Below are 27926 nucleotides of genomic sequence, written 5' to 3'. Positions count from 1 at the left end.
AGTGCGGAAATTCGCCTGTACAAATTTTCTTTTTCGTATTTAATTACTTTCTATAAAAAATAATTCATATTGAGAATTAGGCTCTCGCATATGAATTTATTTCAATTCCATATACAAGGATCAACTAAAAATTATTCTACACTATGCCAAAAAAGTGTGTTGTTTTCTTTATAAAGTTGATTATAAGTGACGAATTTAAATAACAAAATTTAAAGGGTCAAATTCTAAAATTTAAAGGAGATTTGGTTTAAGCCTTTGCTAAAAATCCCGATACTTTACATGTAAATTGTAACAGCTTCTTGTGAATAATTAAGATGGCGCGCTGGTTGCATGTTGACAAACGCTGGTAATTCTGCTAACTTTACCAATACTTTTTACAATTGGAAAACAAATAAGCAAAATTTTGATGTATGATAGAATATGAAAACGCTGAAAATAATTTTCGACATCCTAATAAAATACAAAGATTTTTAGGAGAGAACCTAATTTTATTAAAGGAATCACATTTAAAACTTCACGCCCCATTTTTTCAATCATTTTGCAGAGCATCGATTTTTAGACCCGTACGAAGTACTGGGGTCTTATAGGTTTACGCATACGTTTGTAACACGTCGAATTGGACTCCCTGAGTAAGGGGAAACCTATTGTGGTTGTCCAGAGATGCCAAATCAGCAAGAAAAAAAAATGTCCGTCTGTCCGTCCGTCCGTCTGTCTGTCTGCACGAGTAAAACGCATCCGATTTTGAAAATTCTTTTTTTCCCCGTTTGGTAATGTCAAAAGACAGGCTAAGTTCGAAGATGAGTGATTTTGGATCGACCCCTCCTGAGCTGGGGCCCAATAAGTGCTTTACGGTTTTTCGAAGATATCTCCGGACATTTAAACGCTATACTCGTAAATGATACGTCAAATAAAACGTATTTACAATACCGATCGACAAAAAAAAAGTTTATGGAAATCGGATGACCGACTTGTGAGTTAGACCCCTTGGTGTGAAACAGGCACAGGGCGGCAAGCAGTTTTTGCTTGTAGGTCGGCCAAATTTGAACATATTTCGTTCGTTTTAGCTTTATTAGATAGGTATTGACCGTACCAATCAGGGAAAAAAAGTTTATGAAATTATGTTCTCCGGAGCGTGAGCTAGGTCTCTTGGAGTGAGCTCTTATCTGGCTACTCGGCCGTACAGTGAACGTGGAGTATTTTGTCATTATCTCGAGTAAATTTTGACCGAATTTCATGATTTTTTTTTGTTTGAAAGGTATTAACGAATGTAAAGCGTCGTACTATTTTCGGTTTCCTAACAAAATGGCTGCCGGCGGCCATATTGGATTTTATTAAAAGTGATATAAAGTGGGAAAAATGGTACTTAGAGAGTTTCTGTTAACATGGAAATAATTGGTTATGTGTGGGGGGTGTTTTAGGCATTCCATATGTGGACATCTATATATATATCTATAATCACCTATATTGAGCAATATACAGGCATGTAGAGCTATATAATAGCAAATTCATTTGTGGAATATTTATTTACAATGAAATATAGGTAAAAAAAGCGGTATATAGCTGTTTAAATAGGAATTTATGAAATTTGACTTCGTACGGGGCTGTCTGTATTGCCTCCGGCAATTTAATTGTATATGATAACAAGGCAAAGAGTGGATAATGTAAGTGATTTAAAAGGAAGAATAGTTTTTCAGCAGAGAAGAAAATGAAGTAAGAGAAATGAAGAGTTTCACATTAAAGGCTTTTGATACGAATAGGTGTTTCGTACGGGTCGGCGTTAGCTATGTTTCAGATATTTTTCACGAACTGTGTACTGGCCTTTAATGGATAGTGGAAAGTGTGAATAAAATTTGCTTTGACGTGCGGTGTCAAACTAAAGCCTGCTTAATTCATTCAGCTTTCTCTAGATATCAAATAATCTTATTTCGTGCTAATATACGAATTATAGGTTTGTTCCAAGGCCATATGAATTGCCAAATTTCATCCACAGAACCATAACCTCAATAATATTCCTGTGTAAATCGCGTAGGCGACGTTGCTTGATTTGTATGAAATATCACGTAAGCGACGTTGCTGTGGATGAAATTGTCGTTGTTCGGGTTGTCAAAGTTCGTGTTTACAGTTACTTGGAACAAACCTATAGTACGGAGCAAGGTGATTCGAAATCATTTTAGACAGAGGTGCATAATCTACTATTATGAACCAACTTCATTGCGATATGACATCTCAAGGATATTTTAGCGGAGTGAAATTATTTATTTTACAGGAAAATGAAGTACTGAAAAAGATTGTGGCGCATTTACTGGCCAACAAAGGTTTCCCATAGAATTATTTTTTCTTATTTAACGAAGTAGCGCCATTTCTACGCAACGAGATCGGCCCATAAAAACTTTTGTACAGCATAGAAATTTGTCGTTAGAACTAAGGTTCTGAAAGAACAGGTTAAGACAACTCTGAGTTGATCAATAAGGCAGTGACACACAAATTGCGTCAGCGGCTACAAAGTTTATATTAAAAAGGTTACTTAACAAAAAAAAATCCGAATTTTCCTAAAAACATTTTCTTCAAGTTGATTTCACACACAGTCTGTACTGAGTGCGTTTATCAATTTTGATGTCACCCGCCTTCGTGGCTGTCTCAATCTGTTCTTTCAGAACCTTGGTTAGAACGAACTAAGATAAGTGTTACCCTACATCAAAGCTCTGAAAGAACAGGTTAAGACAACCACAAAGGCGGGTGATACCAAATTTTATAAACAGATAATGTAAGAAATCAACTTGAAGAAAATATTTTTCTCGAAAATTCGGAATTTTGTTTTTATTAAGTTCCATTTTACATAATAAACTTCGCAGCCGTTGACGCAATTGTGTGTCACCACCTTCGTGATCAACTCAGAGTTGTCTTTCAGAACCTTGTCCTACATTACGTTGACATGATATATGACAACCGCTCATATTTTAAATATTTGGCTCAGTTCTGTTTTGACGTCTGGCCGGTCTGACCAAGATACATGCTAAGATAACGGCTGGGACGCCGTTTCGACGGAACGGCGTCCCAGCCGTCATATTAGCATCTCTCTGGTCAGACCCCAACTACATTTGAATTCGCGCTATTGGAACTGTCAATCTTATGTGTTATTTGTGTCTGAGCGGTTTTACCACAACATTTCAGGCAATTTCGTAAACAAAATTTTCTATTTCTACAATGCCGTCCACACTTGATCTGTGCGAAAAGTACTACGGCACTCGTGATATCTACGATTTGATGGGAATCACAAAAGATGCTATCGAAAAAGATGGTTAGTAGTTCATAAACAACAAGCCATCCAATGCGATTGCTTCAATTGTTTTTTTTTTTTCGTTTACCAGTGAAAAAGGCTTACTACAAATTGTCGCTGCAAGTCCATCCGGATCGTGTACCGGACGAAGAAAAGGACGTCGCCACCGAAAAGTTTAAAGTTTTGTCCACTATCAACTCGATACTGACCGACAAAGACAAAAAAGCTCTGTACGATGAGCAGGGAATTATTGACGATAATGACGACGAGGGTAAATTGAGCAATTGGTTAGATTTGTGGCGAACATTCTTCAAACCGATCACCACCGAGGACATCGACAATTTTCAGCGCGACTATGTCGGTGAGTGATGGATCAAACGGGATATGTGAATTAAGTTTTGTTTTAATCGGAATTGTTGTTGCTTTCGTACAGGGTCTGATTTAGAGAAAACCGATCTGAAGAAGGCGTATCTGAATTGCAAGGGTTGCATTAACGCGATGATGAATTCCATTCCATTTATGGGCGTGGAGGATGAACCACGGTTCCAGGAAATTGTTAAAGGTAACCTTACACGCGCTATCTTGATTTTTTTGTTTAATTTAATCCAAAAGATTTCGTTTTATTTCTGTTGCTTTGTCTTATCACACTGCACACACGCCACATTTATTCTACGCTCCGAATTCGCTGTAAAAATTCTCGGCAAGTCGAGATAAAATATGAAATTAACATACGAGCAGTGAAATTCTTAATGAGGAGAGTCAGTCTGGTGTACCGATCAGTGGACAAAAGACTTATATTTGTTAAAGTTAGCCCGATTTTAAAACTGAATGGAACTCTGCATATGATCAAACTTTAGCTGAATCGTGTCAAGGTCTCTCTTATTTCTGAGCACTACGTCGGCAGACAGATATTTGTTATCTCGCACCCTGTTCCCTTCATCATTACTCTCCTTAAAAAAACTGAATCAAAAATGATTTTCACTCGTTAGATTGGATTGCTGCTGGTGAAGTTCCCGAATACAAAATGTTCACCGAAGAGCCCAAAGCGAAGCGAACCCGTCGTCACAACAAATACCGAAAAGAGGCGCTGGAAGCGCGTCAAATCAAAGAGGAAATGGATGCGAAAAATGCTTCAAACAGTCTCGAGCAGCAAATTATGGCTAGACAGAAAAATCGCGGCACCAGTTTGATCGATTCGTTGATGGCGAAATATGGTGGCGACGACAAGGAAGACGATTCCGAACTGTTTGATTACGAGGCGGAACTGAAGAAGCATACGAGCAAAAAGACTGGAACAAAGAAAACGTCCAAGAAGAAGGAGAACGTTAAGGAACCAGTGCATCAGATCAAGAACGGACGGGTAATTAAGACGAGATCTTCGAAGTAGTTTGTAACTTTCAGTTGTTTTCATCTTACGGTATATTTCTAGAGATGAGTTATTCGTTGTCGCATTCATTTCATCTTACAAAATAAGGTCGTCGAAAAAGGAAAATCTTTTGTTCATCAGTTATGCACGATGTTTGTTTGTAAAAATATATAAAAAATGCTTAAATTGCTCCTATTCCTCCTCCTCAGCTCCTATAACGTATCAGTCCCTCTCAATATAATGTCATTTTTCAAGAACGAAATTTATTTTACAAGTAAAGAAAACTGAAAAAAATCGCGAGTTTTCAATCTGCATTTAATGTCAATTTTTAAATTATTTTGCGAATGGAAACGTTGAAATTGAATTGTTTGTTAAGTAAATTATTCCATTCGTAACATTACATTAACTAACTGCTTCCAAATTTTTATTAGCCCCGTACGAAGTACAAAGGGGCTTATAGGATTACGATGCCGTGTGTAATTGATGGAATTCGAAGCAGACGGTAAGGGCAAAGTGTTTGCCTATGTTCATAGATAACGAATCCGCAATAAAAATTTTGTCTGTCCGTCTGTCCGTCACGTAAATCAAATCCAATTTCAAAATTTTTTCTTCCCCTGAAAGATAGTCGAAATAGTGAGGCTAAGTTCGAAGATGGGCATATTCGGGTCGGCCCTTCGTCAGTTAGGGCCACCTAAGTGATTTAAGGTCTTTTGGTGATATTTATGGCAAAACAAACGATGGAAATGTAAATGACATGGCAAATCATAGGTATTGTCAATACCAATCCAGGAAAAAAAAGTTTTTTTAAATCGGGTGAGTGGACCGTGAAGTGAAATGCTACTAGGGCCCTATGTGTATTTTACATAGAACTCGAGTAAATTTCATCCGTTTTTCGTAATTTTTGTTTGATTTGGAAGGTAATCAAAGGCCGAATAGAATGTTGTTGAAAAAAAAGTAAATTTGGGTCCTCGGACTAAGGCCACTACTAGGGCCCTATGTGTATTTTACATAGAACTCATTTCATTCGTTTTTCGTAATTTTTGTTTGATTTGGAAGGTAATCAAAGGCCGAATGGAATGTTGTTGAAAAAAAAAATAGATTTGGGTCCTTGGACTAAGGCCACTACTAGGGCCCTATGTGTATTTTACATATAACTCGAGTAAATTTCATTCGTTTTTCGTAATTTTTGTTTCATTTGGAAGGTAATCAAAGGCCGAATAGAATGTAGTTGAAAAAAATTTTAAATTTGGGTCCTCGGACTGAGGCCGATACTAGGCCCTATGTGTATTTATACTCAAAAAATTAAAATTTTAGGGCGATTTGAAATTTTTGAACGTCGTACGGGGCTTCGTAATTGCGCTATGCGATCATTCATTATTTCCGCGGTTCATTTACCTAACTATGTTTGCTGCAGCTTTCTAAAAACAGTTTTTTTTTAAATCAGTGGAATATAAAAATTTTTATTAAAAAGATTCGGTACAAAATATATGCAATTAGTTAACGTTAAAATACTTGATGCTCTGCTTTTTTGTTAGAATTTTTCAATGGGAAAAATTTCACTTCTTCATCTCACTCACATTGTTTTAACTAACTTGACGAGTATAAAAACAGCTGACGACTACGCGAGTACATCAGTCTTTTGGATTTACAGTTCATCCTTCGTTATTCCGCCACCTTTCACAAAATCATAAAGTTCTTCAGAGATTCGTTTACCGTTATAGTCGGTCTTGAATTTGCCGTTCTCAAAGTACTTGATCGTTGGAAATCCGGCTATGTCAAATTGTTTGCTTAATTTTCGATGAATGGTTGCATCGACCGCAGCTATCACAGCACCATCATTTTCCTTTGCCAAGCGTTCGGCGGCAAGTGATAGATCAGCTTTCATCTTTGTACAATGTCCGCACCCTAAATTGGAAACAATTAGAAAACTTCATTCTGGTCCAACTAGTGTACACGCTTACAGGGTGCGTAAAACATAACTAAAGCCCGTTTGTAAGCTTTAATTTTAAGATCAAAGTCACCATCTGATAACATTAAAACATGTTCAGAACCAGCGTAAGTACCGAATGGTTGGGCAGCTGGAATTTCTTCGGGAGCATCAGGATCGGAGAGGAACTTTATAAAATCGGATGACTGCGAAACCAATAGTTATGATCAATCAAATTCTAAATAGTAAAAAACAATAAAATCACCGTTCGACCGCCCTGGTAATCTTTTGTCGATTTCAGATAGTTGAAATATATAATTGTTGGGTAGCCTCGAACGGAATACGATGAACAAATGGTAGGAAATTCTGTACAATCGACGGCTGCAAGTTCGACACGTATATCGTCTTTAAAGTACTCCGCGGCTGTTACAAATTCTGGTTTCGCTTTCTTACAGTGACCACACCCTTATGATGGAAAATTTTAAATTGAAGAAACGAAATTAATACAAATTTGAGTGACAGAAAAAATTTGACATTTTAAGCCACTTAAGATCGTTAAAAGTTGGATAATTTGCGCAATCCACTGAAGCAACATTAATTTACCTGTTTTCGTTTAGTGCTTTTAGCATCTAGATTATATTGTCCTGAAAATTCAACGACTTTCTGAAGAAACAGAGAGTGTTCCAGGAACTCCCCGCCTTGCCAGGAAGTTTTCGTTTCTTAACATTCTCCAAGAAACGGCGAGGAAAAATGACAACTTCTACAAGAAGCGGTGAGTTCCTGAAGAAGCTTCGACTACTAGCCTTTTCGTTAGGAAATCGCCGTTTTGTTTTCAGAAAGTCGTCGAAACTCGAATTTTCAGAATAATCTCAGTTGTGCTTAATTTAGACTCGTGTGTCGAGTTATTCTCATGAGTTAACTTACATGGGGCGTAAAACATAACAAGAACATGTTTCTTCTTTTTCAAAAACGTTTTAAAATTAACATCGTCCAAGTGCACTACATTCGACTGTTCTTCTTTCCATTGTTTCTCTGGTGGAGGTGGCGGTGGCGGTTCGGAAGGGTTCTGACAGGTTCAATTGACTGTTTAATATGCGATAAAATGGTTTCGCATTTTTACTCACTTTCATAAATTCCACGATTTTATCTGCATCCCGTACGTTAACATCAAATTTGAATTCCCCATTCACAAAGTACTTTACAGTTGGATATCCTTTTACATTAAAGCGTGAACCGATTTCGGCTTCCTTTGTAGCATCTAATGCAGCCAGTACTCCAGGTATCTAATGAAATAAGGTTCTTAATAGTAGAGGAGAATATTCGCTTGGAGGTTGAACATTAGTTATATATCAAAGCAAAGTTGACTTGATAAAATTAACAACTGCAGCAGTGCACGTGTAAATGGTGTATTTGTTAATTATTGCGGTGTCCTAGCCGTAGGTATGTTAAGGAACGTTTGCAAACAATTACCCAGAGGAGGTAAAGACTAAAGACCTCGGCGGATCTTGACCTCGCACCGAAACTGAGGTTTTTTTGAAGCCCGTCCGGCCCGAAGCCCGGCCCGAAATTCACTTTTAAAGCCCGATCCAAACTGGCCCGACCAATTTGTGGCCCAAACCGATCCGAGCCCGGCCGGGCCGGATAAAAACTCGGACAGCCCGACATTTTCGGGCGGCCCGCACATCTCTACCCTGGACCCTGCAGAATGACAATTTTTGCCAAAGCATTTATAGATATTTTTTGACTGGTCCCACATTATCTATGAAAACTTGCAAAATGTCAGTAAAAATCCAAGCTGATATCGAGGGTTTTTTTGTGGATAGGCGCACAGTGGCAGCTAAGTTCGACATTTCAATTAAACAAGGCATCAGAACAGTCGGAGCGTTTGCTGCGACTTAGCCCCGTACAACCCGTAATCCTATTTCGTCCTCAACCATAATACGTCCGTAGCCCTAATAAGCCCGGAACCCTAATACGTCTACAACCCTCTAATGCGTCTGTTACCAAAATGCAAGTCAAGTTGGACATTGTCAAATTTACTGAAACTGTTCATTTTTAAAATTGCGCATAGCGCAATTACGAAAGCCCGTACGAAGTACCTTTCAAATAAAACCAACAATTTACGACATTATTTTAGAAACCCAAAATTTTTTGCCAACTTTCCATTGAGTATTCAATTACCTCTCAAATGAAACAAAAACTAACAAAATCGGTTGAGATTTACTCTATTTATGTGCAAAAAGCACTTAGGGCCGAGTAGCGGCCTTAGTCCAAGGGCCCAAATTTGAAACTTTTTTTGCCATCATTCTATTCGGCATTCAATTATCTCTCAAATGAAACAAAAACTAGCAAAATCGGACGAGATTTACTCGATTTATGTGCAAAAAACACTTAGGGCCGAGTAGCGGCCTTAGTCCAAGGGCCCAAATTAGAAACTTTTTTCGCCATCATTCTATTCGGCATTCAATTATCTCTCAAATGAAACAAAAACTAGCAAAATCGGATGAGATTTACTCGATTTATGTGCAAAAAACACTTAGGGCCGAGTAACGACCTTTGAGCCCTCCCAACAAGCCCACGTTGCATCTTACCCAAAAACAATGTTCAGCAACTTTGTTCTACTCGTCAATACCTTTCATTTAATATATCACAAGCAGCTATTGCGTGCGTATTTCGGTAGATATCGTCGAAAGATTGAAAAACACCTATTGGGCCCTAGCTCTGGAAGGGCCGACCCTACCATGTCCATTTTCGAACTTGACCTTACTTTTGTCGATCGGGGAAAAAAATAATTTTGAAAAAAGGTTGTGATTTACTCAAGCTAGAGGGGTCACGGACGGACGGACGGACGGACATTTTTTTTTATTGCGGATTCGTCATCTATGAACATAACCAAATGCTTTGCCCTTACTGTCTGCTTCCAATTCGACGTGTTACAAACGGCATATTAATCTTATAAGCCCCCAGTACTTCGTACGGGGCTAAAAATTACTGTACACTACATGGTGTCTGTGTCAGAAATGTTTCAGAAGAAACTTCAGAGCAGAGATGACCGGCTAACCATACTGACGGATATTCTAACAAATTATCCATCACTCGTGTAACTCACCTTCATTTCTTTCATTACTTGCGCAGCCTTTTCATATTCAGGTTTCATTCGCTTGCAATGACCGCACCCTGCAAGAAGAAATTAATTTTTTTTTGTGTCACTTCCGTATGGTTAAATGCTCGATTTCATTATTATAACTTACATGGAGCGTAGAACATGACCAACACGGACTTTTCGTCAATTAGTGCTGGTTCGAAGCTCGTTGATGTAAGATGTACGATTTCCGATGTAGTTTCAGACGCCCAGTCTGCTTCTTTTGGCTTGATAAGTGGTGGCACAGTTGGATTTTTCATGAAAGCAACGATAGCCGCCTTGTTGTTATCACCTTCATAGACGTGTTTGAATTGAGTATTCCTGAGGCGGTAAAATTAAATTATAAGTTAATTTGTTTAACATGAACGGGCTGCAATGACTTTTATTAGTCATAAATCATCATAAGTGAGAAATCCAGTATCACCTCCATAATAATCATGGTTCAGAAGAGAAGAGAAGTGAAAAACATGAAATATCCGAATAGTGGATTTGTACCGAGAAGATGGTGGACAGTGTGCAGTGGTATTATGTATGGTACTAACGTACCAGCTCCTCAATAATTCCAAAAAACCAGAAGAAACTCTTAAAAAATTACTTTTATGTAGACAAGATGTTTTCTAGCTTTGAATTATTGACCCATTGACCCATTTTCGGACTTGAACCTTTCAGAGAGAAAAAAAGACCTAAGATTTATTCAAGGCAACCACACTTTTTCCTCATTCGACACTTATAAGTGAAGGCAAAAGCTTAACAGGGGCTGAAAAGCATCTTCAGTACTTACTCATAGTACAAAATGGTTGGAAAACCAGTAATGTTATACTGTTTTCGAATTACGCTATTTTCTGGTCTGTTCACATCAATTGCAGCTAGAATATATCCACTGGGCTTAAGTTCAGTGGCAGCCGCGGAGTAATCTGGCTTCAATTGCTTGCAGTATCCACACCACGGAGCGTAGAACATAACCATCACCGGTCTCGTTTCCCTTTTCAAATATTTTCCTAGAGCCTGCAAAATCAAATTTGGTTTATCGACTTGTGTGGAAGAGGAAAACTCGTATTACCGTCGCATCTTGGATGTGGTAAACATCGATCCCGATTGGGTCTTCTTCCCATGGCAGATCACCACCAGGATCTCTCATAAAATTGACGATACTAGTAACGGTCACCTGACGGTCATAGTCTTTATGAAGATCACCGTCTTTGTAATGCTTCAGAGCGATTGGTGTAGGCGTAACTTTCATTTTCTTGCATAATTTCTTTGCTTCGCTAAAACAATTCGATAAAAAGTTTGGTAAAATAACCGGACGATGGAAGAGTGGAACATTCATTACAAACCTGTGGGAGCAGTCTATCAGGATCATTGAACCCTGACCTGAAAAATGGAATTAGAACGACATAAGCACATTAATTAAGACGAGATTCTGGAAGCATCTACGCTACCATGACACACTACAGATTTCTTTATATTCTCACCTTTTATGACTTCCGCAGCCTCGCGAAATATTTTCGTTGTCGGTTGCGTTTCTTTGTTACTGGTCACGTATAACACTAAGACATTGTTTTTGGTTCGGAATATTTTCTTCAGTTCCTTGATGTCATAAACATCGTCGATGACGGAACTCTTGGAATTTGTTTTGGCCATCGATTGGCAATAAAACAGCTGAAAGTTTGTAGAGGTGTGTAGTTTGTATCAAAAGTTATTGTTTTACTTAAACTACAAAATTTGACATTTTTGCTTACAAATAATAAGAAGATATGAAATTTCATTGTCTATTTTATCATGTAGAGAATGATGGCGCAATCCAATAAATTTGACGATAATCAGACAATTTTTACACGATTTAATAATAAAAAGAACCGGTATGTGTTGACTTCGTTTTCGTAAAATTGTTTGACACATTAGTTGACGTTGGCATCGTTGCACATTGACACTTTCGAACGATCTACACGAATCAAAGCGGCATCAGATTGTGTCAGAATGCTTGACGCGCAAATAGATCAAAATTTTGACCAAGGTAAATAAATGGGTTTTCATTCCTCCGGCCTTAATTCACAATTCACTTCAGGTTATGTCCTTCATTGGACATATAGAAGTAAAATTAGGACCTTGTTGATTTTGTCCACTGTGTGCAATGTAGTTGAAGTCTCTTAGCTGAGATAATCGTATATTATTACGAATTTTGAGTTGTGAACGATGGTGTTCTGGTGAATCTTGTAGTTCCAAGTTTGAATCATTGATTTAGTATTGGTCGGATGGTGAATGAAAGTAGGAAATGTGTGAATATACACGACAGTTTAACGTTTTTAGGTTTACGGATCGTTCACGTTCTCAGATGAATCGGTCCGCGCGTTTTAGTTTCGCATTCGGAATTTGAGGCTTAGATCGTTTTCAGTGTTGCAGCTTAACAGACCTAGGTTGGGAAACGTTTTGAGTGATTTATTGGCTTTACGTGTTCAGTGGTTTAGTGATTTTGGAAGATTCAGTGACCTTTGAAGAGGAAAAGAAAAGGTTTTGAAGAGTTTTTGGAGGAATTTTTGAAATTTTTGACAGGGTACCCGTGTCATTACAATCAAACTGCACAACACTCTAACATGCTTTGTTCTAAGTGAAGGATTGGCAGCACCACATACTTCGTTCTAATAGAAGGATGGGTAACATGACATACTTTAGCTCTTTTAAAAGGGCGGGTAACACGACGCTTTTTATCCTGATAATAGATGGGTAACACTACATACTTTGTTCTGAGTGAAGGATGGGTAACACCACATACCCTATTCCATGTGAAAAATGGGTAATACACTGAAACTTTTGAAGACCTTACCCGGTTTAATGGGTCACAACACTGACAGAACGTTATTAAAGACTATCATCACGACAAGAATCACTACACTGCTGTTAGCTAAAGAATTGTCCAGCCCGGTAGAGTTCCTTTTGTCAATTTGCTTTACACGTCACTACATTGATAACGTGCCTTGTTCTGTGTGGAGGATAGGTATCACTACATACATCGTTCTAAATGAAGGATGTATTGGAGAACGAGAAGTAGAAACGACCGTGGTTTATGCTGAACTGAACTAACTTTAATAATATACATTATATTTATAAACGATTCCCTACCACAACACTTTCCCTGAATCGTGAGTACTGAGTAACAAACAATAATGATAATATAAAACTTTTCATAAAACTTTTCATAAAATTATAACCAACTCCATTAGACTCAATACCGGTTTCCACTGGAAACTATTCTTTGGCACTCTTCATATAGCTTTTGCTTACAATGAAATATTGCACGATTGATATTTCAACACTTTCCCTTAATGAATATTTTAATCCTTCAAAATGTTTCATTATACAATGCAAATATCAGTTCTAACATATTTCATTATTTTCACAGAAAATCTGATACCATTCAAAATTTAGAACTACTTTAGATTCCAGTGATTCAGATTCACAAATTTAAACTCAATTTTTCCCAGATCCATTCTGCAATCACTTTCCCTGAATCAAATACAATTTCTACGAATTTACTTCCCGCTTTCAATTTTCAATCGATTCGATTACGCGAATTTTCATCAATTTACTGCCCCTTAATCGAATACCTCAACAAATGTTGCATATCAATACGTCTCCCATAATGGATATTAAACTCATTTAATCTTCAGTACACTATTAGATGCAACATTACTATCCTCAGTTATCATTCAACAGGATAGCTTCAACACAACAGCCCAATGTCTTTGACCTGCCCACTGTTGATTCGATCAATTGCATTTGACCAATGTTATCTGTATGTCTGTCTAGTGTGTCTGGTGTAAAACTCAATGTTCGTTCTCGCCCCATATACTAGATATAGTAGACATTCTCTTGCTTTCTAAAACGATACACCAATGTATTAAATTAATAAATTTCAATTACCTCGACGTCCACACAGTTCTTGTTTTATCATCAAATTTTTGCATGTGCCAACTAAATTGTTGCTTGTACCAACCAATTTTGCTGCTTGTGCCAACCAATTTGTTGCTTGTACATACAAACCCATTGTTGCTAATTTTTGTGTTGCGTCCGACGACCAACCAATTTTTGGAACAGCACTATTTCACAACTAACATTTCCTTTAGTCGCGTTGCAGGTTTTTTTTTTTAAACACAGCGCCTGAGCTCGCTGCTATTTTTTTTTTACCACGTTATTCCCCATTTCAGGATAACGTTTGACCCCACTGTACAGCCATTGTCCAATAATCTCGTTTATGTCCAGCTCGTCCTGATCTAGTTCCATTCCATGTACGTTCACTTGCAACATGGTCATTTCTATGACTTCTTCAGGTTAGCATTTTTATTGACCTCGATGACTATCTCTACAGATTTCATGTATCTGTCCAGACAAGTTAACTCCTTTTGTAGCTCAGTGATTATATCTCCTCAGATTTCTCTTTATCTGTCCAGATTTTTCACCTCCAATGCTACACCATGCACTTTGACCAGCGCATTCTACATTACGGTTGGCAATCCTCAATGAAATTTCTGTTTCAGCATCACAAATTTTCTATCCTTTTGTCCCAACCTTCTTGACCATTCCACAGGCCATAGATGACAATTTTTGATTAATTTGTTTTCCATGCCAACAGCCAAATCTCCACGTTGAACAACTGAGCGGCCGAAATCCAATTCACCGTTTGCATTGCCGTATCCTTGATCCTTGCTCGTGATTCATTCATTTGACTAAAACTTCCAAAAATCACGCCAGATTTTAACCCTTTTGTCTGTTGAATCCCTCTCACGCAACATCCATCCTGGACCTTAATGCGAAACTCTGATGACGATTTCCTCAGCATTCTTTTGATCAGCCATTTAGAATTTACGTAAATGATCCATCTCAAAGTTGTTTTTACTGCGTAAAAACCAACGTCTTTGTAGCACACAGCCACTGGTCCGTCAATAACCTATTTTTACGGCACATAGCCAACGTTTTGTAGCTTACCGCCACTGGTACGTCACTGACCATTTTTCACTGGAAACTGGTTCTTTGCTTGCTTGAGCGACCACATCGGTTCTTCACTTACTTGAGTGACCAGTCAACCTTTTTCCTAAAACATGATATACCATAGGCTTCTAAATTGTCCAACCGTTACATAACTGGCATTTCCTCAAGGTATCTGGACGGATTTTCGTCTTGAGTATAAACTCTTGACCCAGCGCCGTTACTCGCTGTTACCTGTTATTTCGATTGACAATTATTTCAGCATTTGTATTCACATCTATTATCAGATCTCAATGTTTTAATTGTTAGTTCCAACTGTCCTTCGACAAGCAATTTAAAATCTTTGAAACATTTGAAAACTTGATTCTTTTGAGCAATTACATAAACAAAACATTTTCTTGAAAAATCATCGATAAAAGTCACGAAATATCTCTTCCCTCCGAATGAATTTACTGACATCGGACCACATACGTCACTATGTATCAACTCAAGAATTCTCGTAGCACGAGTATCACTGTTCAGATATGGCAATTTACTTTGCTTTCCCTTGACACACGTAACACACTTCAGGTCTTTCACCTGTTGTCCAAAATTGTTCATAAGAAAAACATTACTGAAACTAGCATGTCCCAACCGACGATGCATCAAAATTGCATTCCTCATGCCTTTTTTTCTTGTTCCAATATTAACACATGCAAGTTCGTTTTCATTCGAAAAATCTGATGACTGTGCTTTATCAGGTTTAAACATATTGTCAACCAAACTACCGGTGGCAATGACTTTACTTGTTCCAATATTAACACATGCAAGTTCGTTTTCATTCAAAAAATCTGATGACTGTGCTTTATCAAGTTTAAACATATTGTTAACCAAACTACCGGTGGCAATGACTTTACGCGACGGGTCATAAACCTCGCAACCGTTCTTATGGAAAATGACAACGTTATCATTTTTAACAATTTGTCCGACCGAAAGTAAGTTCGCGACGATATCCGGTACAAATTGAACATTCTTGATCGTAACATGTTTCGATTCTTTGTTAACAACAACGTTTTCGATTACGTCACCAACACAGGTCATCGACATGACACCACCATTTGCCGTAATAATTTCACTTTTTCTAGAAGCACAAATGTTCTTCAACCATGTCTTATTTTTCGTCATATTTGAGGTGGCTGCGCTATCAAAAAACCAGTCTTCATCATAATTATTGGAGTTTACAGAATTTTCCAAACCCATGATCATTGGTCGGTAGTCTGACGAGAGTCCTCCCAATAATAGTGAACCGAGGATTTCATCGTCCAAATTGAAACCAACCTTTTTTACTTTTATCGACAAAAGTAAAGTTTTGTTGACATAACTTTCCATGCAGTCATGTTGTTCCAATTTTTGTGAGACCAATTGTTGAAGTAAGGCCACCTTGCGAGTAGTTCCAGTGTCTTCAAAAGCTTCATGCAACGCATCCCAGCAATCCTTTGCCGTTTTTTTGCCCGCTATGTAGGTATAATTATCCGGTTCGATAAGCAAAATGAGTTCAGATCTAGCTTTCAAGTCGGATTCCTTATCCGCTTCAGTAGCTGTACTTGTCAACGTCGTTTCAACAAACTTCCATAATCCTTTTATAACCAAGTATGATTGTGCTGAAATTTTCCACTGGTCGAAATTCTCCCGGCCTTTCAATTTCACAATAGAATTATTTTGCACTGTTGACATATTGAAAAATAATTTCACAATCAACGCTAAAAGAATTAATAGCAACAGAAAATACAATTCACGATAATATTTTTCGTTTACGTAGGCGTTTCTGGGCCCATAACCTATTGGAGAACGAGAAGTAGAAACGACCGTGGTTTATGCTGAACTGAACTAACTTTAATAATATACATTATATTTATAAACGATTCCCTACCACAACAGGATGAATAACGTAACATTACATACCTTGTGTCTTAAAAAAGAACGGGTAACACTACTACACGAATTGTTCTCAGTGAAGGATGGGCAACACCACATACCCTATTTCATGTGATAGATGGGTAATACACTCTTCTGATAAAACACTATCCAAATTTGGGTCACTGCACTAACTGAATCAATACTCTAGCAGGATCAGTACATTGACAAAAGGCACTTTTCGTTTTTCGATTTCTTGATTGTCTGAGTAGTCGTGTCCTTACTCAATCAGTTTTAGAGATTCGCTTTTCTGTTTGGATTGAATGTTTTCGAGTTTGTGTAATTTCTCAGTTTTTAATTTCGTGAAAAAGTTGTGAGAATAGCTGTAAAGTGTCCTATCGAGTGAATCTTGTATAAAAGCTTATGAATGGGTTCATGCAAAAGCTGGTGGAGTGAGTATGAATATGTGAGTATTGGTTTAATTTTCCGTTAAAAATTTTGTTTCCTCGGGGTTTTTTAGTTTGGTTTATTCTGTTATTTTTTTTAGTTTGGCTTGTTCTGTTAATTTTTAATTTTTAAACATTGAAATTTGAACGAATTTTGAGTGAATTTTCTCTTTGTTCTGCTATGTTTGCGGGTGTGTTTTCAAAGAAGCTTCCTACTAAGTTTCAAAAATTTTCCATCAAAAGATGGCAAAGCTTTCATTGTAAATTTTCAAACAACTAGTTCAATCTGAAAATTTATGAGCTGTCTCGTGTAACGGATCAGTGGAAACGACTGAAGATGGTTAGACCACGCTAACCTCTGACTGCCACTGGCTCCGGAGGTCGAAACGGCATTTTATCTTCACTTTCGCTACACGCGACCCTTGGGTAAGGGAAGAGCAATTTCGCTTTGTTTGTTTTTGATGATTGCGAAATTTTCGTTGAAATATTGACTAAGCGACCAATACGAATTAACGACTGTCCTAGGGTTTTCATTCCTCCGGCCTGAATTCACAATTCACTTCAGGTTATGCCCTTCATTGGACATATAGAAGTAAAATTAGGACCTTGTTGGTTTTGTCCACTGTGTGCAATGCAGTTATAGCAAACTTTCGTGCCACTGCACATCTGATTCGGTTATGTATGACATTACCTTCCGCCCATATATTTACCTTGATTTTGACCACTGGCAGTGCCATCGCATACCGTAATTTTGTGTGCTAACTAAACAAAGCAAACTTCGCGAAACGGTGTAATTTTTGAATTCTTTGTTAAGAAAACGAATAAACTGAAAATTTGGACTAAAAAGTTGACTGAACAATTTAAAGTATCCACTTCCCAATTATGAGGTTGGCCACAATTATTTAGTACACAAAATAGTCAAAGTGAACTAGGTACTGTCATTAGTTTTGCCAAATGAAGAGATCTATATAGGTTTGTTCCATCGTAGCGGAAAACGAACGAGAGAATCCACAGCACCATAACCTCAACCTGTAAATCAAGTAACATTGGAACCAGAGAGTTGCTAATATGACGTCATATTAGCATCTCTCTGCTTGGAACAGACCTGTTAAATTGTTGAATGTGAAAATTTGAATTTTTGTGTAGGAGAAATTGTTAATTATGTGACGTGTTCTCAACACACCCGTAAAAATCAGCAATGGCAATGGAGTCGGTCTTTTGAACTTCAAAAGTTAACAAATTGATAATTTCGATCAATGAAAATATTGTTCTCCACAATCGCACTGAAGGACGATAGAAAGTGTAAACACATCATTTATGCCACTCAGCATTATAATATGTAAAATTGGCAAACTTTGGATGTCTCTGTGGCATAAAACGTATGAATCTCAGTGCGAAGTACTTTATTAGGCTCTAGATATATAATTATGACACGAGGCCGCACTCGATTACATAATAGTTATTTATCTACCAAGGAAGGTATGAAGGTATTTTTTCGCACTAGATGTCGATTGTCGATCCGAGGCGAAGCCGAGATACAACGTTTTTCGCAATTTCGGGCCATAATCACCTTTCCAATGCAAAATATTACCAAAATTTCTACCAAACATTCACATGCAAACATGAATTCATTTGAACGATCAAGCAACCTGCACCATATACACATTGCAATGTGATGTATAGAGACGCGCTAAATAAAATCAAGTAGTCAATGCTTAGTATGTACGCTTCAACAATACGTTCTGTATAATTGTGTGACTCTGTAGCCGAATGGCTATGGTCGTTGCTTGGTGTTTGGAAGAATTTTGGTGTTGGATGTTCAAATCCTGGTCTGTGCAAAGTTTTTATTTATAAAATTTAGTCTTTCTTAAAGGTACTAAGCTATGTAGGGTGCGAAAAAAATGTGAAAAGGCCCAAGTGCGAAAAAAATAATCAAAAACGCACTGTGAAATAAATACCTTCAAAACGACATTAAATGGATGCATGGAAAGGTGATGATTATGGACCGGAATTGCGAAAATAACTATTTTAGGACTATTTAGTGGATATTTTCAGTCCATTTCAGTTTTTTAGCTTGTGAGAAGTTTCCAGACAGAGCCGAAGGGAATCGAATACACTAAAAATGACTTTTTGTCCGTGGTACGAATAGTATTTTTCATATTGTACGCAGAAGCTATAGTTATTTGTTAACCTAAGCCTATATCTCTCCGTATCTTATATAAGGAAAATACTGATTCTATCGCTCCGCATCTTGCGTACAAAATTTGTATTTTTGTGTACAAAAAATGTTTCTTCTTGTACAAAAAAATGGTTTTTGTGTACAAAATCAATATTTTGTGTAGAAAATAATTTTTTCTCTACAAAACGCTTTATTTGTGTACAGCAACAGCACCTATATTTTGTGTACAAAATCAGACTTTCTGTGTACAAAATACTATTTTTTTTGTGAAAAGAAAAGCGACTCATTGAAATTACTTTTTTTTTCTTTAATTTAAAACATTCTAACAATCGGCTACAATTTCGTTATCTCAACGAACCGTTCTTTCTGAAACACATCTTTGTACGAAGCGACAAACTTTAATTGCAGCTCGCTAATATGTTCCTGCAAATATTTTTGAATTAACTCCGGATGGGTAGGGTTTACTTCAAGCCACAAGTGGCCGTTTCTCTTCAACGTTTTCGTCGCAAGTCGCAGTAGGTCTTTGATCACCGCCAATCCGTCTGTGCCTCCGTCCAAGGCACGTAGATCTTCGTATCTGGAAAGTGTTTGTAAGGATTATAGATTGTGCATCTAAACTTGATTGTTCCACTTCAGAGCCTAAAATTTGGTAGTTAATTCCCAAAAATTCCCAACTTTTTTTTTCTTTGCTTGTTTATAGTTAAAAAACGTTTTTAAACTTTTCCTGATGTTTTACTAGCATTTAATTATAAAAATGGAAAGAATTTTTTTGTTGGAATTTTAGGGAATTAATTCTTAAATGTTAGGCTCTGCACTTACAGTTTAATCTCGGGCTCTAGATCTAGAAGGTCCCGGTTCGGAACGTATGGAGGATTACTGACAATGAGATCCAGTCCATTGTCGATTTCATTTAAATGGCTTTGTTCCGTCAATTTGTGACAAATGACCTGAATGCGGTCTTCGAGTTGAAGTCTCTTAGCATTTTCCATTGTCAAGTCGCATGCCATTTGACTCTGATCAATGGCTATTAATTTTGACTACGATAAGCAAACAAAAATCGTTGCAATTAGTGGACTGAATCAAATGTATTAAGAGAGATGACAAAAGAGATGGCATTACGTATGTCATGTCATCTCTGTTACCATATGTTTAATTTTACTCATCTCAATACCTTCGGTAGTGAAAACAACAATGACAAACTGATACATCCACTTCCGCATCCAACCTCCAGAAAGCTCAACGACTCATTTACTTCGTATTGCTGCAAAATCAATTCGACCAATTCTTCCGTTTCCGGTCGCGGAATGAACACAGGAGGTTGCATTTTCAATGTCAATTCCCGAAAATCCCATTCGCCAATAATGTACTGTATTGGCATTCGGGCCATTCGACACTCGCATAATTTCTCGAATTGCTCTTGTTCAGATTTAGTCATTGAGAATTCATTGCTACTCTGGGGTAGATCACGTAACTGCAATTGAAAAGTTTCTTAAGACCAAACACACAGACAGAAAATTGATATCAGTTGGCGTCTCTTGACCTGAATGTGCAACACCGTTCTAGTATATTTAAATTTTGCTCTATCGCTTGGTTTGCAGCGCGTTGACCTAAACCTTAAAAATATATGGAAAACTACAAGCGTTAGACACATACCTTTTTCACATTCAACACATGCGCCAAAATAATCTTCAGCGATGATTGAACCTCTGGAACTTTTTCCTCATCGAATTTCTTTTTCCATTTTTCCAACAATTTTACTGAACCAATGCATCTTTTAAACAACGTGTTAATGGTGAGATTATCGTTGTTTAGAAGTCTGTTAATCCAAGGAAGTGGCACCTGAAACATTTGATTGTAAAACTTTTTTTTTAAATTTTCATGCAACTTTTTTGAATAATGGTCAAATTGTTATTTTTTTTGGTTCCGCTACTTGCTTCTCCGCTTCTTAAATTAATTTGCTATTGTAGGATCTAGGAACAATTGTTGAGTTAAAACTCTCATTACCCTTGTGTCAATCCGACGTAGGAACATTATATTTGGGTTTTAATTTGTAATAAAAAAAATCGATTCACAATATTTTTTGTTATGTTTCGTCGGCGGTGCTTCATTTTCACTGTCATAGATGTCAAGAAACTGTCAAGTAACTTCGCTGCATATCACAGCACTGCTATAGATCAAAAGTGTGACCACCGACAGCACTGTCATTTTGTGCATGGCTGTAAACTTTGGAAAGGGAAGAGTATTATGCTCTATTTGTTTGTTTTGGTGTATTCGTTTGAAGTTAATTTTTTCTGCGTATTAGATAACACCACCCCTGGAATTAGTATGTTTTCCAGGTAAAATAAAGTTTTGCACCTTCGGAATATTGAAGATGGATTCTCAAATTTGACAATTTCATAGTAGGTGATTTCTGTTTTGTGTGTCCCCGCGTGTGTCCCCAAGAGTCTTTAGCCTTGATTTTGTTTGCTAACTAACTTCACGAAACGGGGTAATTTATTAATTCTTTTTTAAGTAAACGAATAAACTGAAAATTCTTACTAAAAAGTGTATTGAACAAGTTGAAGTAACCGGGAAACGTTTATATTTGAAGTTAAGCAAAGTAAAGTCACTAAATTATTCCAAAAATGCTAAGATTTGACGTTGAATTTCTCAGGAATTTAAAAAATATTCCTCTATGCACAGATTCTTTTATAAAATTAATTTTGTTCATAAAAATTGACTCAAAATGAACCCATTTTTGTCAGTTTTTACAAATATTTTATACTTAAAATAAATTTACAGCTTTCTGGGCTTTTTCAAATTTACACATGAAATTTCTTGACACTTTTGTATCATAATAGCCACTTTTTGGGCTTGAAAAATTCAATAGAAAAGAGAATTTACTTTACGTTTACATTTAAAGAAACTTCAAAAGGTTAGCACCTTGCAGATTGAAAAAAGGAAAAGTGAGAAGTGAAAAACAATCAATCTTCTAGTTTTTTTTGTATTTACGTTATTTGCTTAACCTAAAGAGACAACAGAAATAGTTGTGTTCAAATCTAAGTTGAATCAAATCAAACAAAGGAAAGAAAATTCTTAGGATTCTCAGGATTCTCATGCAAGTACGTTCCATTCAACGCTTTTCGGGCTATGCCTTCAAGGTAAACGTTGAGCCTCGGAACTCTTGTGTAATTGTGCAATTTGTCAGTAGAGATGAATTTATAGTTCGTTCTCGTTCTAAAATTCATTGCCATACGGAGACACTTATTTTCAAAGAGTTTCAATCGCTTAATCAAATATTTCGGTAGAGTGTACCAAACTGCCACTGGTCTCAGCATAGTCAAATAGATCTGAACTTTCACTTCTTGTGAAATGCCATTATTGGCATTCATGACAGGGTATAGCTTATGTAGACCGGTGTGTACCTTAAGCAGCATTCTATTCACATGTTCATTATGTTTGAGATTCGGTTGAACGTAGTAACCCAAAAAGTGGACGCTTTTCTTGTATGATATCTTAGAGCCATTTATCTCAAGAGTATAAAAATTCTCGTTGATGGCATTCAAGCGATTTGATTTCTGAATGAAAAGTGCTTCCGACTTTTCAACATTCACTCTAATTTTCCACATTTGATAATAGCGCTGCAACCTATAAAGGTGGCTCTGTACGTTAGATTTGGCTCTACTCTGAGATGATCTGGTTGAGAAGGTGCTCGTATCGTCTGCAAAGACGGTTAGAGTCGTATTCAGATGCGTCGGAAGGTCTGCCAGAAAAATAATAAAAAGCAGAGGTCCTAATACAGAACCTTGTGGGACCCCATCATTCACAGTTATGGGGTCGGATAGCTGGTTTCCCAGCCTAACTCTAAAGTTGCGATCTCTAAGATAGGAGGAGACAATTCTAATGAGGTAATGAGGAAAATTTAACATTAACATCTTATAGATCAGTCCATCAACCCACATTGTATCGAAGGCCTTTTCTATGTCTAGAAATGCGGCGATCGTAACTTTGCCATCATTGAAGCCCATAGTCGATTCTTCTAACAATCTTATAAGAGCGTGAACTGTGAAGGGCCTAATCTTAAAACCAAATTGGTTATTTGGTATCAAATTGTTTTCGTCACAGTATCTGAGTATCCTAGCGTACAAGACTTTTTCCAGGATCTTGCTTAGGCCGTTCAAAAGACTAATAGGCCTGAAATTCTTCGCTTCATTTGCCGGCTTGCCCGGTTTAAGAATCGGTATAACATGAGCAGCCTTCCATGAGGAGGGGTAGTATCCTATGCTCAGTATACAATTTATTAGCTTTGCCAAGAATTCATGAGCCGAACTAGGAAGCTTTTTTAAGATAAAGCTTGGGATGGCGTCCGGTCCAACGGATTTCTTACTTTTGATACCTTTAATGACACGTCGAATCTCGTCAGCATCTGTCGAGTGTAATGTCGACGTGTTGGTTGCAGTCCCAGTTATCTGACAGAACGAGTCTATCTCACACATCACAATATTGTCAAACTCAACATTACCCATTTCCCTATTCTTGTGGATTTCGTCGTATACTTTGGCTATGGCGTTCACTTTATCCAATGGATTACTAATGAGAGAGCCGTCATTTGACTTCAGTTCCGGTACAGTCTTTCTACGATCACCTAAGAGTTTGTTTATATTCCTGAACATCTTACTATTTGGTCTAATCTGTTTCAGTTTATTCATGAAAACCCTCGAGTCTCTCGCATTAATGCTATTTCTTATGATCAGGTCCAAGAAATTTATTTCCATTTTCAGCTTGTAATCTTTCAGTTTGCTGCGAAAGTAAGCTCTCCTCAATCTCTTCTTCTCAAAAATATAACCCTTCAAGTGCCTTAATATTAGTATGTGTGAGTTGGTCAGTTTAATTAAACATGTCGTCGCAAATTTGATATTTTTGGATATTCTTAGTCTGCTTTTGACCCTGAACCACATTCCACAAAATTTTTTTATTTTCAAACGTATAGTTCGAAGCACCCGGACCAGGGCTCCCTAGAGTGCTCTGTGGGTGCGATAGAACTGATTGGGGCTGCAATCGAAAGGGTATGGAATTCTGAGAGTCATGTTATAAAAAATGTGTCCTATGTATGTAATGTGGACTCGTTGAAGTTGAAAAATGATGATTTTTGGAAGGATCTACAGGCGGTGATACTTGAGTCACAGACTTGGTAATTAGTTGTACTAGTAGAGTGATATTACCTCTACTATTGACAAAGTGTTGTATTGCTTTGACTTGACCAAAATTGTTGAAAAAATTTCTTTTATTCAACGAAGGGCGAGCGAAACGTGTTACCGTTTACGATTCGTGACGAAAAGTTTTACCGTTTGTAATCATAGTGCGGACGAACAACGAGACAAAACAGTGCTGATTTCGGCGTATCACGCCATCATCAGTGCACCTATGCCTTAATGTTTTGCACGAAGACAATGGTGCAAAAAATTAAGGTGAAACGATCGGTTTTAATGTTTTGCCCCATTGTCTTCGTGCAAAACATTAAAAGAAATCGATATATTTAATCGATACCATTAAAAGATGATACCAGAAAGTAATTTGTCTTGCGATGACTATGTGCATATCATATGAATGACATTTTGAGGATTTTAAATAGTCTACGGCCCACAATAAGAAAATGTAATGACATTTTGGTGGACCGAAGCGATTATCGTTGTATTAAACTTGTGCAATTGTCAGCCAAATCTGTTTTTTAGACCCGTACGAAGTACTGGGGTCTTATAGGTTTACGCATACGTTTGTAACACGTCGAATTGGACTACCTGAGTAAGTGGAAACCGATTGTGGTTGTCTAGAGATGCCAAATCCGCGAAAAAAAAATGTCCGTCTGTCTGTCCGTCTGTCTGTCTGCACGATAACTTGAGTAAAACGCATCCGATTTTGAAAAATCTTTTTTTCCCCGTTTGGTAATGTCAAAAGACAGGCTAAGTTCGAAGATGAGTGATTTTGGATAGACCCCTCCCGAGCTGTGGCCCAATAAGTGCTTTACGGTTTTTCGAAGATATCTCCGGACATTTAAACGTTAAACTTGTAAGTGATACGTCAAATAAAAGGTATTTACAATACCGATCGACAAAAAAAAGTTTATGGAAATCGGATGACCGACTCGTGAGTTAGACCCCTTGGTGTGAAACAGGCACAGGGCGGGAAGCAGTTTTTGCTTGCAGGTCGGCCAAATTTGAACATATTTCGTCTGTTTTCACTTTATTAGATAGGTATTGACCGTACCAATCAGGGAAAAAAAAAGTTCATGAAATTATGTTCTCCGGAGCGTGAGCTAGGTCTCTTGAAGTGAGCTCTTATCTGGCTACTCGGAAGTACAGTGAACGTGGTGTATTTTGAGAATATCTCGAGTAAATTTTGACCGAATTTCATGATTTTTTTTTTGTTTGAAAGGTATTAACGAATGTAAAGCGTCGGTACTATTTCCGGTCTCCTAACAAAATGGCTGCCGGCGGCCATATTGGATTTTAGTAAAAACGATATAAAGTGGGAAAATTTGTACTTAGATAGTTTCTGTTAACATGGAAATAATTAGTTATGTGTGTGGGGTTTCAGGGATTCCATATATTGAGCTATATACAGGCATATAGAGCTATATAATAGCATATTCCTCTGTGAAATGTTTATTTACAGTGAAATATAGGTAAATATAGCGGTATATAGCTGTTTAAATAGGAATTTATGAAATTTGACTTCGTACGGGGCTGTCTATATTGCCTCCGGCAATTTAGTTGTATATGATAACAAGGCAAAGAGTGGATAATGTAACTGATTTTAAAGGGAGAATAGTTTTTCAGCAGAGAAGAAAATGAAGTAAGAGAAATGAAGAGTTTCACAATAAAGGCTTTTGAAACGAATAGGTGTTTCGTACGGGTCGGCGTTAGCTATGTTTTTTTGTGTTTTAACCTGTGAATTAGTTGAATTAATTTTGTTTTCAAATATTTTCACTAAGAAAACGCTTGCAGAAAAGATGAATACAAACGTTGCACTGTTGTTATTAAATAAAACAATTTCGACAGTCAATGTTTATCATCTTTTCTCGTGCGAATCGCGAGTGTGGAATGCTTTCGTCTTTTGTGTTGACTTCCAAAATATTAATTTCTTTTATCTTTTTGGTGGCCAAAATGAAATTATAACTAAATTTTCCAAAGTTCTGAAAGTTACTTAATAACAACGTTTATACGTTTAAATCGTTCGGTATATATGTAGTTGGTACAGTAATTATTCAACTGACGTCGACTAAATTAAATGAGAGGACAGCAGGACATACGTATCACCCAAAACCGATATCAGTTCTTTTTTAAGTCGATAACAGGACTTGCGTCACACCTCCACTGTAAGTGGTTTTGGGCGATATCAGCTCTTTTGTAAGTTGTGATTTTTTAGAATTTGGTCGCAGATAATAGACAATCATAATGTGCAATTTGAACGAAAATATTCTTCTTACAAAACTGTATAACTTACTCTTTGATCTGAACCAGCTTTCCAGCTTTCATTTGAAGAAAATCGAAAATTTTACGAAATTCAAAAATTTGACGAAATTAGAAAATTTGACGAAATTAGAAAATTTGACGAAATTAGAAATTTTGACGAAAATAGAAAATTTGACGAAAATAAAAAATTTGATAAAAATCAAAAATTTGACTAAAATCGGAAAATTGACGAATATTGAAAAATTTGACGCACTTAAAACGCTCATAGCTCCCAAATAAGCGTCTTTTTAGGGAAACAATGAAACACGCATCTACTAGTATCTAGAACTCTATAACTTTGTCTTTTACACGAGGTTTCTATCTGCCGTATTTTCCAAGTTATGGCTGACATAGCTCGCACTTAAAACGCTCATAGCTCCCAAATAGACGACTTTTTAGGGAAACCTTGAAACACGTATCGACTAGAATCCTAAATTCTATAACTTTGTCTTTTACACAAGGTTTCTATCTGCCGTATTTTATGAGTTATGGCTGACATAGCTCGCACTTAAAACGCTCAGAGCTCCCAAATAAGCGACTTTTTAGGGAAACCATAAAACACGTATCGACTAGAATCTAAAACTTTGTCTTTTACACGAGGTTTCCATCTGCCGTATTTTCCGAGTTATGCCTGACAAAGCTCGCACTTAAAACGCTCATAGCTCCCAAATAGACGACTTTTTAGGAAAAACATGAAACGCGTGTCGACTGAAATCTGAAACACTATAAATTTGTATTTTAAACGAACTCTATATCTGCCACATTTTCTGAGTTATGGGTCCTATAGCTCAATAGCTTAACACGCTAATATCTCCCTCCGAAATTATAAGCTTTTATAAAAATTAGTTTCTAAGAATTACGTCCTTAACATACCCAAACTTCAGCCAAATTCACCGGTAAATTCAGAAGTTTCGTTGCAACAGAGTGACAGAGGGACAAAGGTTGGTAAAATCCATCAATTTTAAAATGTATGAAAATCAATTTCTTCATGCAAATTTGTACAAATTTCCAATTTTTGAAATTCAATATCTCGATCCAATCTTAACCTTATGAGGCGTGTGATAGCTCGTTGAACTCGTATGGACGCCCAGATTACGAAAAAAAATAAGTGTTGGGTAGTAGGAGCGGAGGAGGAAAAGTCAAAAAAGTTGTGAATATCCGAACAAGCGTTTCATTGGATCCAAAACAAGCAAAACAACATCTAGAAGTTGTGAATATATGTTCCT

The 27926-nt window shown here is 37.1% G+C and overlaps 3 protein-coding genes and 1 long non-coding RNA gene across 4 annotated transcripts; 1 reads left to right on the top strand and 3 right to left on the bottom strand.

Annotated features, from left to right (window-relative positions):
* Positions 1-406: 406 nt before the first annotated feature.
* Positions 407-15259, bottom strand: LOC119084795. The gene is made up of 3 exons (XR_005089146.1): positions 15247-15259; positions 12304-12313; positions 407-512 (listed from the first exon to the last, which is right to left on the bottom strand). It is a non-coding gene; the product is annotated as an uncharacterized LOC119084795 (long non-coding RNA).
* LOC119084794 (J domain-containing protein CG6693-like) lies at positions 3102-4937 on the top strand. Its single transcript, XM_037194860.1, has 4 exons — positions 3102-3298; positions 3369-3638; positions 3711-3839; positions 4267-4937. Exons 1-4 carry the CDS (start codon positions 3205-3207, stop codon positions 4662-4664), a joined length of 891 nt encoding a protein of 296 aa, XP_037050755.1. The 5' UTR covers positions 3102-3204; the 3' UTR covers positions 4665-4937.
* On the bottom strand, positions 6072-11632 carry LOC119084793 (protein disulfide-isomerase A5). Its single transcript, XM_037194858.1, has 12 exons — positions 11452-11632; positions 11185-11371; positions 11047-11083; positions 10773-10977; positions 10494-10717; positions 9822-10033; positions 9680-9747; positions 7695-7853; positions 7495-7636; positions 6836-7035; positions 6605-6776; positions 6072-6548 (listed from the first exon to the last, which is right to left on the bottom strand). The coding sequence occupies exons 1-12, from the start codon at positions 11476-11478 to the stop codon at positions 6289-6291; spliced, it is 1893 nt and encodes a 630-aa protein (XP_037050753.1). The 5' UTR covers positions 11479-11632; the 3' UTR covers positions 6072-6288.
* A 4231-nt stretch (positions 15260-19490) lies between the features above and the next one.
* LOC119084792 (MTRF1L release factor glutamine methyltransferase) lies at positions 19491-21355 on the bottom strand. The gene is made up of 5 exons (XM_037194857.1): positions 21215-21355; positions 20864-21049; positions 20382-20681; positions 20030-20247; positions 19491-19787 (listed from the first exon to the last, which is right to left on the bottom strand). The coding sequence occupies exons 1-5, from the start codon at positions 21239-21241 to the stop codon at positions 19544-19546; spliced, it is 975 nt and encodes a 324-aa protein (XP_037050752.1). The 5' UTR covers positions 21242-21355; the 3' UTR covers positions 19491-19543.
* Between the last annotated feature and the right edge of the window lie 6571 nt (positions 21356-27926).

This window comes from Bradysia coprophila, unplaced genomic scaffold (genome assembly GCF_014529535.1).
Source record: "Bradysia coprophila strain Holo2 unplaced genomic scaffold, BU_Bcop_v1 contig_94, whole genome shotgun sequence".
NCBI classification, from domain to species: domain Eukaryota; kingdom Metazoa; phylum Arthropoda; class Insecta; order Diptera; family Sciaridae; genus Bradysia; species Bradysia coprophila.
Note: the sequence above shows the minus strand (reverse complement) of the source record. Positions and strands in the feature narration are given on the sequence as shown.

Excerpts from the sequence above, each read along its gene's own strand:
- LOC119084794 (XM_037194860.1), top strand. The coding sequence starts at position 3,205 with ATGCCGTCCACACTTGATCTGTGCGAAAAGTACTACGGCACTCGTGAT. Across the intron at positions 3,299-3,368 it reads AGATGCTATCGAAAAAGATG|TGAAAAAGGCTTACTACAAA; the intron begins GTTAGTAGTTCA and ends TTCGTTTACCAG. Across the intron at positions 3,639-3,710 it reads TTTTCAGCGCGACTATGTCG|GGTCTGATTTAGAGAAAACC; the intron begins GTGAGTGATGGA and ends GCTTTCGTACAG.
- LOC119084793 (XM_037194858.1), bottom strand. The coding sequence starts at position 11,478 with ATGAAATTTCATATCTTCTTATTATTT. Across the intron at positions 10,718-10,772 it reads ACCACATCCAAGATGCGACG|GCTCTAGGAAAATATTTGAA; the intron begins GTAATACGAGTT and ends TTGATTTTGCAG. Across the intron at positions 7,854-9,679 it reads AAGTAATGAAAGAAATGAAG|ATACCTGGAGTACTGGCTGC; the intron begins GTGAGTTACACG and ends TTATTTCATTAG.
- LOC119084792 (XM_037194857.1), bottom strand. The coding sequence starts at position 21,241 with ATGTTCCTACGTCGGATTGACACAAGG. Across the intron at positions 20,248-20,381 it reads TGTTGTTTTCACTACCGAAG|TCAAAATTAATAGCCATTGA; the intron begins GTATTGAGATGA and ends TGCTTATCGTAG. Across the intron at positions 19,788-20,029 it reads CTAGAGCCCGAGATTAAACT|ATACGAAGATCTACGTGCCT; the intron begins GTAAGTGCAGAG and ends AACACTTTCCAG.